Here is a 12586-nt window from a genome sequence, read left to right on the forward strand (position 1 = left end):
CTGGATTTCCCCGGAGCTCCGCCCACTTTAGAAATAGTGCTAGCATTGTGGCAGTGGTATTATCCTGAGTGTGGGAAGGGGCACTGCATGCAGTTTGGTGTATAAACAGACATCTCGTCCCATTTACAAAACCACGAAGTGGAATTTTCCCATTACGGTACCTGATACGACAACGTCAACGACCCCTTGAGCATTAGTCTGTGATACGGTGTGGATGATCGTTTTGAATGTAAAAATAAATGTACAGCAGTTTAATAGAGCAAAATCTACTTGAAGACTAACATCACAGCCAGATTTTTAGTGTACCGCTTCATTCGCTGGGCGGCGCCACCATTCAATTGCATTAGTCATTACACCATTTTGGCGTTTCGTCCAGTCTGTGTATCCGTTAGTCTGTGGTATTACTCTACCCGTTAATGGCATAATCTATGTTGTGTCCCTCCTCATTATTAATCTATGTGTTTATTGTTCTCGGGTTAGTAACATACCGTGTCAAGCTTGTCAACTTCGACACCTAATCGACGTAAACTTCAGTTCGTTCAACCAGGTTCAACAACAGCTGATTTCTGTCTAAGATTTCTGTCTGCGCGCCCATGTGGTGGCGCCATCTATGGGTAGCGGCGCCGCTCGGCCACATGTGAATGCTCCCTTGGTTTGTGACAAATGTGCAAAGTTGTTAGGCGATTTTGTTTAGGAAAATCATAAAATCCGTTTTGTCGAAGAGCTGCCCTTTGGTTCGTTTACTTCTTTATCTAATAACTTCGAACGAGTACATACGTGATGAATTTTGCAGCAACGAAATTTCTGCACGCGTGAGGTTTGAACTGTTGTGCGTACTTTGTAATTGTATGTAATAGTACTAATAGTATTAGTAATAGTAGTAGTAGTAGTAGTATTAGTAATAGTACTAATAGTATTAGTAATAGTAATACTAATACAGTAATAGTAATACTAATAATGTACACTGTTGTATGTACTAATCTACTAGTAGTACTATAGCTCCAAGAAACGGTATTGCTAGGGTTAGAATACCCTAGTCAATACCCTGGTGTATTGACGTTAGTCACAGCCTGGTCGGGTTACTAGTACTATAGCTCTAGTACTATAGCCCGCGGATCGCTGCCGCAGGGCTATAGCACATTCTGCCATAGATGTAATCTAAGCAAAATGGTCGCAACTGATGTGACCAAAATTTATCCCCAAAAACGTAAAATATCGGCTTTTTAACACTTATCTATCAACATGGACATTCTCACTCATCTTTTTTGAACACTTCCACAACTTTACAGCACAGGTATTTATGCTGTTATTCCTCAAAGTCTTGAGCACTACTGGTGTTTTGTTTTCAAATGCGGTTGCTCTGCTCTAGTACATGTTGTGCACGCGTGACTCTTCAGTGCTTAAGACTTTGAGGAATAATCAAGCATTAAATCACCTGGTGTAAGTTGTCGTGAAGTGTTCAAAAAAGATAGGTGAGATGTCCATTGTTGATAGATAAGTGTTAAAAAGCCCGATCATTTTACGTTTTGGGGATAAATATTTGGTCACATCAGTGGGATCATTTGCTTAGATTACATCTATGGCAAAATGTGCTATAGCCCTGCGGCAGCGATCCGCGGGCTATAGTACTAGAGCTACTAGTACTACTACTAGTACTAGTACTATGTTGACGTTGGCCATGATGCTTTGATGGCATGAGATGATGAGTCACAGGGCACACAGCCGCAGGCACGTGGAACGTTTCAGTAGTAAAATGATGGTAAATAAACACGAAATGTATTTATTACTAAAGTCTTAATGATTCTTTACTCCTTTTCGCCTATTAATAGTATTATTGCCGATAACTTCCTGTAAATGCTGTTCATATGCTCCTCTGTTAGTGTTAGTGTTACACATGACTCACGAGTACACTGCACGCTAGCTCTAGAACTATAGCCCTCCGCTCCGCCGCAGGGCTATAGAACATCCTATGGCAATTTCCAAGTAGTAAGCAAAGACAACTTTTTGCGGTTAATAACTTCTTCGGTACGTACGCCAAATAAAGCACATTCTCTGCCGCACAAATGTCTTAAGTTACTATAAACACAAATTAAACCGCAAACTAACGGTTAAATGTTGTACTTGCTGTATTACTCGTCGACGAAGATTATTTACCAACTTGTAAACGCCATTTTTCGCTAGTGGGCAGGCACAATGTATTTCGAAGTGGAGGAGTGGGCAGGTTGCATGCGGTTGCAAACCGCGCTAGCGCTGCGCAACAAAAAATGGTGGTTTGCTACCGCGTGCAACCTGCCCACCCCTCCACTTGGAAATGCATTGTGCCCGCTCACTTGCGAAAAATGGCGGTTACAAGTTGGTAAACAATCTTCGTTGACGAGTAATATAGCAAGTACAACATTTAAGTGTTAGTTTGTGGTTTAATTTTAGTGTTTGTAGTAACTTAAGACATTTGTGCGGCAGAGAATGTGCTTTATTTGGCGTACCGAAAAAGTTATTATACCCAAAAAGTTGTCTTTGCTTACTACTTGGAAATTGCCATAGTATGTTCTCTAGCCCTGCGGCGGAGCAGGGGCTATAGTTCTAGAGCTAACCGCATGCATGCCGCTGTGCACAAACAGCAAAAATAAATCTCTTTATTCTTGTTGTTTATGCACAGTGACGTGCGTACGGTGTACTTGTGTGTTGCAGAGAAGCATTTGAACGGCATTTACAGGAAATTTTTGGCAATAATAGGCGAAAGAGAGTAGAAAAACATTTGGACTTGTAGTAAATACATTTTGTATTTATTTACCATATATTTTTTTATTGAAACGTTCCAAGTGCTTGTGGCATGAATGATATTGCCATTGGCATTGATATCAGAGTAAAAAATACAGAGTGGCTATATGCCCGGCAGCCTGCATATATCTGACGGCTGCCGGGCACGGTCTTCGATTTTATAAATGCCTGGCAGTTTTTAATTTTTAGAGTTATCTCAAGTAAACAAGGGTTAGGGTTAGGAACTGCCGGGCATTTAGTTAATCGAAGACCGTGCGCGGCTGCCGGGCATATAGCCACAGCGTAAAAAATACACGGGAGCGATGAGCGATTCGCTTTTCAAACCTCCGAAATCGCTCCCGTGAGGCTCAAACTAGCTCCCGTAAAATTGTTGCCGAGAGCTATTTTTCCCACAGACTTGAAAACGAGCTCTTGTGGAAAAAAAAAATTCCCCTGATTGTTATGTGGTCTTGACTCTAAGTCTTATAAAAGTTATAAGCTTGGCACGTAAAGAGCAGATACGAAGAGGGGCGGCCTATCGTTAAGTTGAGCAAGAAGAATTTTTATAACCATGAAATTCAATTGAAGTATAACGTAAAATACTATATATAGCTCTAGTCACAGTGTAAATAGGCTAGCGTTTGCTGCACGATGCACAACTGCCAAGACTATAGTCTATACTATAGACAGTATAGTCTATAACTTGCAACAGGAACTATACTTTATGGTATAAACTAAAGTAATGCTAATGAAGTAGGTCCCCTTGTAATGATGTTTAAGGAAAATATATAGCATAAGAGCGTAAATTGAACAACTGACGTGCACATATTACAGGAATCAGGAGCGGTCTGAGGCAAATGAGCGATGCATTGTTGGTACTTTGATAAGAAAGAGCTGCTCAACACTCCATCTGCCAAAGATGGCATTGATGCGGACACTGAGAGCCGGTACAAGCGCGAGGGCGCTAGGTACATCATCAGCTGTGGCACAACGCTCGGCCTGTATCCTTTAAAGATGCTATAATTTTTTTAATATTTTTAGCTCATCTGACATAGTCAGATGCAGCTTGTAGAATCGCATGATCGTCCGTCCGTCCGTCCGTCCGGTCGTCCGTCCGGTCGTCCGTCCGTCCGTCAACAGTTGGGCACAAATCTTAACCGCTCGACGTACGGTCACGATATTCGGGTCGTTGGGGGGGATCTCAAAACGAGTTGGGATGTCGAAGCTGGGGGTCAAAGGTCAAAGGTCAAGAGGTGTAAAAGAAGGGGGAACATTCACTCCTTAACTTAAGGTATAGGGAGGAAATGCAGAATTGCGGCACAAATCTAAACGGCTCGACCTAGGCTCGTGATAGTCGGTGTATAGCATCATGGTAGGAAAAGCCATCACTGTGCCGAAATTGGAGGTCACAGGTCAAAGGTCAATGGGCACAGGGCAGATTTTAGACATTTTCTGAGGACATGGTCTGACGGAGCGATTGAAAAACTTTTTTGTTTCAGCGGTGACCTAGCATTTTTATGGCTTTATTGAAAGGACCATGAAATGTCCCTTCTGCTGACATGCGAAGAGTAAGTGTCGGATAACCTTTTGACCCTCAAGAGGAGGGTTAAACATGGATTTGTTGACTGTTAACAAAGGAGTGAACTGCTTTTGCTATTAGAGCCCCCTCCCCCCACCCTCCCCCCACCCCTTCCCCCACCCTCCCCCTACCCTCCATCTGCGATAGTGGGCGTGTCCTAACAATGATGTGTACGCAACTGCGTGTCTGCATATCTGCGCCTAACAAATGTGGTACTACGCACGACTGAAATTTTACGTTTATAATCGTAGCAACAGACCTCAGATGAGCCCAGACGCTCTGCGGCTCTTGTTTTTACATGTTATAATAACTTTATAGTCAAACTTCTATGTGAGGGTCATTCAAGTGAATCCCTAAAAGTGTCCTTTATAGGCAGGCGTCCATTTTATAGGCGTAGTGCCACCGTCTATCTACCATTCATGTGAATGCCAGTGTCCTTTATGTTTCTTTCTGTTTTAGAGAGGTGTCTGCTAATGTGTCTGTGCTAAGATGTGTCAATAATACATTTTATTAAACTGTTTAGAGTATTGGATAATGAATGTTTTATTAAATAATATATCCTATTTAAGTTTATTCTTTAATTCTGTTGGTTGTTTATATGTTCTTGAATCATTTTCCTTAATGCTTGATTAAGCCGATACGATACCATGGCCACAGGTGTTGTCTACTTCCATAGGTTTTATATGTTCCACTCGTTTAAAGATTTTCCACGATATGTAAGTATGCATAAATGATCTCACACATATGTACATTAACACTAAATTAATCTGTAGGCAGTATGGTGGTAGCTAATGTTGTTATACTTCATACCTGATTGTATATCATATTACAGGTATTTATAAAATCATATCTAAACGAACTAGAAAAATTTCTGCCAAGTATCAGCAAGCATTTTTTGGACTAAAAAGTGTAAAGATGAAATAATTGATAAGAAGAAAGTTACGAAAAGTCATTGCGTTTAATAATATTTCATTTTTTAGGTGACTGCAGCATGCTGCCTGTTCCTGTCTGGGAAGGTTGAAGAGACGCCCAAGAAGTGCAAAGACATCATAAAAACAGCTCGAGCTCTGCTAACCGATGTCCAGTTTGCACAGTTTGGTGATGATCCAAAAGTGAGCTCATTTACTCTTCATCAGATGCTCTTAACAGTTACGAGATGTCAGAGCCATCATCAGATTTTGAGGCTCCTCGCCAAAATGCATGTGAATGTCAGGGGATGTATTACTGAATTTTGCAGCTAAATGCACTCTTAAAACTGCTACCTCCTCACCGATGACGATGTTGCTGTGTCGTAGTGTCATCTTACGACTTTCTCTTGCCATATACAGGAAGAGGTGATGACACTGGAGAGAATTCTACTGCAGACGATTAAGTTTGACCTGCAGGCAGACCACCCTTACGCATATCTGCTGAGATATGCCAAAGGTTTTAAAAGTAAGCGAGCATAGGGGTTATATTTGCATGTCAGGTTACGATTGTAACATTGAGGATGAAAATAGGTGACCATTCGAACAGTAACGTTATCATAACATACAGGTCACGCAACTGGCATAAAGTTATGTTACTGTTTCTGGTGTACTGTGTAAAGAAAGGATATGTATTGATTTTATTACCTTTCGAAATTGTATTTAAGACTATCAATTGAGTTGCGTTCCAAACCTGCCACCGTCTACGGTTTTTATACCCTCCGCCAACGAAGTTGGGGGGGGGAGATACTGGAATCACCCTGTCTGTCTGTCTGTCTGTCCGACACCAGCCTTGTGTGCAGGTCTCCTCGAAAAGTATGGGACAGATTTCAACCATATTCGGTACAGATCATCAGTGCCCAAGGTAGTTGTCGACATGCGATGGATTTTTTGCGTCCGACATTTTCGGGAAGATTTATGGCCGTTTTCCGTAAATAAACCCATTTGGTTATATATGACATACTGACACCATCTAGTGGATTATTTCATACATAACTGCCCAGCACATGCTGTTTGCCAAACGATCGCCCCCCTTCAGATAAGTGCACATATAAATATCGGCCCCACATGTGGTTATAATCCACTATTATCTACACTATGGAGATGTACTTTTTTTTACGTTAGCTACACTCGCCATGGGTGCCCATATTAATCAGCTAGATTAGGCCCTGCTGATATTTAAAAAACCACTAGTTTCTAATCGAATTTGTTCTTTCTAACTCATGATCGCACTTACAGTTGTAGACAAAGCGAAGCTTCAGAAGATGGTGCAGATGGGGTGGACCTTTGTCAACGACAGTCTGTGTACATCGTTGTGTCTTCACTGGGAACCAGAGATCATAGCCATCGCACTGATGTATCTAGCCTCGCGTCTCTGCAAGCTAGAGATCACAGACTGGGTGGGAAAAACAAGCAAGCAGGTGAAGTGGTGGGACCAGTACGTGGAAAATTTATCCATGGAACTGCTAGAAGGTATATTAGATGTAGCCGAGGTAATTAGGTGTAGATGGTACATCACAAGAGCTTCTGAGCAGATGAATTCATGGCATAACATTACCTCTTGACATTATTTAGATATTCTACATATCATTTTTCTTAGAAGCATGTTCGTTTAGCTGTCAGCCAGACGAAAACAAGTAATACGAATAACTATGACATGTTGCAACACGTAGTTCTGAGGAAGGCAATCACAGCGCCCACTATTGCCATCGATTGTCACGTTACTTCCAGATATCTGCCACGAAGTATTAGATCTCTACTCTGCGTCAAAGAACGAAGACCCGGCCCAGTCTCCTCCGAGAACACCTCCGGCTCTGAAGAGAAGACCCGTAAGACACTTATCTGTGATCCTTGCCTGTACTGCATTAAATTTTGCCATTCTCTTCTTGCGTATTGTTAATTTAATGCTGGCGTGTTGCGATGCGATTACCAGTCTGTGTAGTTAACACAATATGCTACTTAAATTAGCACGACGAATAAAGTTCAGACGTTTGAAAATATATCTTTTCGATTCTACCAATATATGTGCATCTTAGATTAGACTATTATGGATATTAGCAAGAGCGTATTAAGAAGGAGAGCGTACAACGGTGAAATGCTGAAACCATGTTGCAGTATTAGTCGAATTAATAAACTTTGCCCATTTTATTTTGACGATTCTTTGCAGTATTATTGATCAGCTGTCCTACCTTGTTTATATAAAACAAACCGCATGTCCCTACGATGCCCCTACGCTGAGTTAATGAGCGGTGAAAATCTGGTATTTTCGCTGAAAACCGACTTGAGATGCTGACTGCGACTGTCTCTCGCTTTGAGATAACTTCGGGAAACCTCGCGTGTTTCCGTCAATGATTGACAAATGGAATGAATGACACCTGTTATTGATTGCCATAGTGATGACCCCCACCTGTGCCCACCTCATGCTGGATGTAGTAAACTTTGTAGTACTGACGTAATGAGTCGGCGCTACCATGGCGCTACACAGCAGTGACCGGAAGCAACACACTGGCCACAAAGCGAGATAGGGTCGCCGCAAACAGGGATCTCGAGTCGGTTTTCAACAAAAATACCTGATTTTCACCGCTCATTATCTCAGCGTAGGGGCATCGTAGGGACAAGCGGTTTGTTTTATATTAGCAAGGTAGGACAGCTGATCAATAATACTGCAAAGAATCGTCAAAATAAAACTGGCAAAGTTTCTTAATTCGACTAATACTGCAACATGGTTTCAGCATTTCACCATTGTACGCTCTCCTTCTTTATACGCTCTTGATATTAGGAGTAAATAATCTCAAATGTGTACATGTGTTTACTTGACATTAATTTTTAGCTTATCTGACATAGTCAGATGCAGCTTGTAGAATCGCATGAGCGTGCGTCCGGCCGTGCGTACGTTCGTGCGTCCGGCCGTGCGTACATCCGTCAACAGTTGGGCACAAATCTAAACGGCTCGACGTACGGTCACGATAATCGGTACGTGGGGGGGTAATCCGAAAACGAGTTGGGATGTTGAAGTTGGGGGTCAAAGGTCAAAGGTCAAGAGGTGTAAAAGAAGGGGGAACATTCCCTCCTTAACTTAATGTATAGGGAGGAAATGCAGAATTGCGGCACAAATCTAAACGGCTCGACCTAGGTTCGTGATAGTCGGTGTATAGCATCATGGTAGGAAAAGCCATCACTGTGCCGAAATTTGATGTCACAGGTCAAAGGTCAATGGGGCACAGGGCAGATTTTAGACATTTTCTGAGGACATGGTCTGCCGGAGCGATTGAAAAACCTTTTTATTTCAGTGGTGACCTACCATTTTTATGGCTTTATTGAAAGGACCATGAAATGTACTTTCCGCTGACATGCGAAGAGTAAGTGTCGCATAACCTTTTGACCCTCAAGAGGAGGGTTAAACATGGATTTGTTGACTGTTAACAAAGGACTGAACTGCTTTTGCTATTGTGGATGTGAGGCTACAGTTGCACAGTTCAATTGCAAAGGCAAATGTTTGTTGAACAAGGTTTACGCTCCTTAAATCATATTATTTTATAAAGCAGTCTGTATTAGCACCCTGAGTAGCACACTGTAATGAACCCTGAATGCTCGCGTGGGTAGGCAAAAACATGGTGACAGCCCATTACGCACTTATGGAGTGAGGTTATCACGCACGAAGGGTGATGCCATCTTTGATTATTGATGACACTTGCACGCGCCATCTCGCGGCAACTGCTTTTGCTATTAGAGCCCCCTCCCCCCCATTCTCCCCCCACCACCACCTCTACGCTCGCGCTCGACGCATATCCATGATAACATGTTAATATAGCGAAGTCATTAAAGTTAACAGCTGTATCTTTATTACTGTACTACCGGTATAGCAAAGCCTAGCTATCATAGATTTTAGATCTGTATTAGTAGTATCCTAGATATATGCTCTGAGCGCGAACGCGGTGATGGGAGGGTGCTCTTCATTCGTTTGCCAGTGAGTTTAGCATCAGAACACCTGCCGTCAGGTGAGCGCTGTCGCTCTGCGGCACTTGTTTAGTACTTTTTCTACCAGTAGATATCACCACCATATGCCACCGTTGGCCACTTTCAGGGTTAAAAATCGAAGTTGCATCCTGTGAGTACCTCGTGCCTCCAGCTGTTGCCATACCATCAGAACCATCACACATCTATGCTGCAGAAATGTGCACTCATCACAGCATTATTATCACCTATTTCAGAGCACACCGCCACCGCAGCTAACACCCGGAAAGATTATTAAGCAGGACCAGCAACAGCAGCAGCAGCAACACATGCCACAAGAATCAAGGCAAAGCACTGCAGGTGTGTGTAGGTAGGCAGTGGTGTCATATCACACATCTGTCTTCTCTTTTTTATCTATTGTCTTTACTAATTTCCTCTACACGTGAGGCTTGGACTATATACTTTGTTAGAATGTGTAAATATAAATCAATATAGGCACGCATGCACGCACACGAATACGCACACACACAGGCATGATTGTGATGATATATACATGTGTTATACAGTGAAACCATCTCCATAGAATAGACACCTGTCCGTAAAGAACACATGTTGTTGCAGTGTTAGAAACAAGTCTGTCAAACAAACCCATCCAGTCCTGATTTTGGAAATCTTTTTTTACTACCATAACCTATAGTAAATCCTATTAAAACTAGACAGAGGTCACTCACGGAGAGTGCATACCTCCGCGAGCATGTAACATGTATGTGCTCGCTGGTGGCGGCTGCAGACTGACTCGCTTGCTGCTGACTCGCCGCTCACTGGTGGCGGCTGCTGACTCGCCACTCGCTGACTCGACGCGCTATCGATTCGCCGCTCACTGGTGGCTGCTGCTGACTCGCCACTCGCTGACTCGACGCGCTATCGATCGCGCGGTGGCTACACACACACACGCGAGCGATTGCATGACCTCCGTTTGCGCGGAGGTAATTAACCAGTCCTGCTCAAAGGTCACCCACCCGGATAGGTGGACAAGCTGCTATCTCCAACACCGATTCGATGAATGTGTCTCTTCGGTGACTCCTGTATAGATATTTGACCGTCACTACTTTAGTCGTTCCTCAACTCGTGTTCGCTTACTCTTGCAGGAGTCCCACCGGAGGGCGCCGCCGTCGCTGCCAGCAAGGCGTTGCAGAAAGTCAGGGCTATCCCGACTCACATGTCGACATCCTGCCCCGCGACAGCGCGGCAGCCGATCGCCCCGCTGACCCCCAGTGGCTACTCGAAGACCGACGGCAAGTCGGCGGCCGAGTCGTACAACCAGTTCCAGATCTCTCAGTCGAGCATGTCGTCGTACATGTTTGGCAACGCGAGCTACAGCGCGCAGGGCTCCGAGAACATCCAGTCGGTGCTCGCCGGTGCCGCCGCCGCCAACGGCCAGCCCCCGCCGTCATCCGCGTCGCAGTACACAGCGCCCCCGGGGCCCCCGCCGTCTACCGTCTCCTTCGGCTACGGCACGTACTCGCAGCAGGGCTACGCGGCACCGTCCTACCCGCCGCCGCCCGCCGCCGCGCCCCCGCCGGGCCAGTACTACGACTACTCGCAGTACCAGTACCAGCCGCCACCCTCGGGGCCGCCGCCGCCTGCGCAGTACCAGCAGTACGCAGCGCCAATGGGTTACCCGCAGGGGCCACCGCCCGGGCAGGGTCAGGTCGCGGCGGTGGCGCCTCCGCCGGCGAAGACGGGTCGGCTGAACGAGATTAAGAAGCAGAAGAAGCAATCGTACGGCAACATCAAGAGGCTGACGTGAGGCGGCGGTCGCCGTGGCAACTCGCTCTCTCTCCATCTCGCTCGAACCCTGCATTCTCCTCCCTGCGCGCACGTGGCGTTTCTCTTCGCTCGTTTCGGGGTGCGATTCAGATTTTCGTGCTGCAGAGGAAAAGTGTGATTCAGTGTCGTGAACTAAGACTAGGTGTCGTCAGTGAGGAATGCACTCGGACCGTTCCCCTTTTATTTAAAAGGGGAGGCTTTTCTTCGGGGACATTCTGCATTCGTTTCGTAGTGCAATTCTGGTTTCATGATACAGAGGAAATGTGTCTGGATCTTGGTGTCATGAACTAAGCCTGGGGGTCGTCCATCAGTTAAGGATGCACGTGCATCTTTTGATTTCCTCCCCGGATAAATCATTCCACTCATTAATGCGATATGTGGATAAATCAAGTAATCTGCTATAAATTGCAATGCTAGGATCAAGACCAGGCACTCTTGTCGTCAAAAGCCATTATTTTAAGGATGCCGCAAGTGGCAGTGAGGTCAGATGAGTGATGAGCTTTGCCTGAAAATAAACGGTGTGTATTCATTTAATAAGCAAGCTGTAACACAATGTTGTTTATTTCATGCCATCCACAGGTTAGGGTTATACATTGAGTCCAATGTATGTATGTCATATGTAATATACATAAAAGAAACTTGTTGCATGCTTAGAACTCATTGTTTCTTTATCGTTTATTTTACATTTTCATCTTCTGTTCTGTGTGTGAAGCACCTTACCTAAGTGACCCAGAAATGTATCGACAGGTCCAAAACAGTGGTCGTGGTGCACACTTGAGATATCACTGCCGCGCATGCAGGTAGATTGCAAGCGTCATTGCAGGCAGCACGAGTAATTAGACAGAAAACATAAAGAATAATATACATGCATATACTTTATATATAGTATATATTATCATATCAGTATATACATTACGAATGCACATTCATGAAGATCTCCATCACTGGCGTAGCTAAGGGGGGGCACAAGGGGGCCATGCCCCCCCCCCTGTTGATTGGCAAACAAAACAAAACAAAATTTTTTTCCTTGCCTCTCACGCGACGTGTCTTCACATGGACTGCCCACAATTCCGTTACCTTCTCGCATCGCTGAACGAACATCTCTAAAGATGAGCATTGTCAATCTAAACTTTGTTCTACAATGACCCAGCCACGATTCTCGCTCTCATTCTTCTTTTCGTTTAACAATTAGTGATGACATTAATGTCAACGAAATCCTCGAAAATCGACGAGAAGACCTTAACTTTGGATTTCTGAAGATTTTCTGCAGGCAGACAAAACATGACTCAAAAAAAGGAGATAATCTCTTTGCTCAATTGGTTTGTTCACAAGTTGGCTTTGATTGAATTTTATGTTCTGAACTCTTATTGACAGAAAGAAAGAAATGGAAATGGCTTTGAATAACTTTGATATATTCGAACTTATATACGGCCATTCTTGGCATCCACACCGGTTTTTTCATCCAAATCCGTTTCATTCAACACTATTTTAATACACTGTC

General features: G+C 44.0%; 2 protein-coding genes across 7 annotated transcripts in view; one reads left to right on the top strand and one right to left on the bottom strand.

The window, feature by feature from the left end:
- Window positions 1-575, bottom strand: part of LOC106815887 (two pore calcium channel protein 2-like) — a 32588-nt gene extending 32013 nt beyond the window's left edge. The window contains exon 1 of the mRNA XM_014820411.1: window positions 489-575. The gene's annotated coding sequence lies outside the window, so the exon portion shown is untranslated. The remainder of the gene's footprint in view (window positions 1-488) is intronic.
- On the top strand, window positions 380-11745 carry LOC106815889 (cyclin-K-like). Of its 6 annotated transcripts, none has more exons than XM_014820421.1 (9): window positions 380-398; window positions 3592-3758; window positions 4971-5052; window positions 5317-5448; window positions 5665-5770; window positions 6541-6774; window positions 7033-7130; window positions 9513-9615; window positions 10404-11745. In XM_014820421.1, the coding sequence occupies exons 2-9, from the start codon at window positions 3622-3624 to the stop codon at window positions 11063-11065; spliced, it is 1554 nt and encodes a 517-aa protein (XP_014675907.1). In that variant the 5' UTR covers window positions 380-398; window positions 3592-3621; the 3' UTR covers window positions 11066-11745. The 6 variants fall into 6 exon arrangements, with proteins under 6 accessions (XP_014675907.1, XP_014675904.1, XP_014675905.1 ...); XM_014820418.1 differs by having other exon boundaries at window positions 394-475; XM_014820419.1 differs by lacking the exon at window positions 380-398 and adding an exon at window positions 558-568.
- Window positions 11746-12586: the final 841 nt, after the last annotated feature.

The sequence above is a fragment of the Priapulus caudatus genome, unplaced genomic scaffold, assembly GCF_000485595.1.
Source record: "Priapulus caudatus unplaced genomic scaffold, Priapulus_caudatus-5.0.1 Scaffold1228, whole genome shotgun sequence".
NCBI lineage: Eukaryota > Metazoa > Priapulida > Priapulimorpha > Priapulimorphida > Priapulidae > Priapulus > Priapulus caudatus.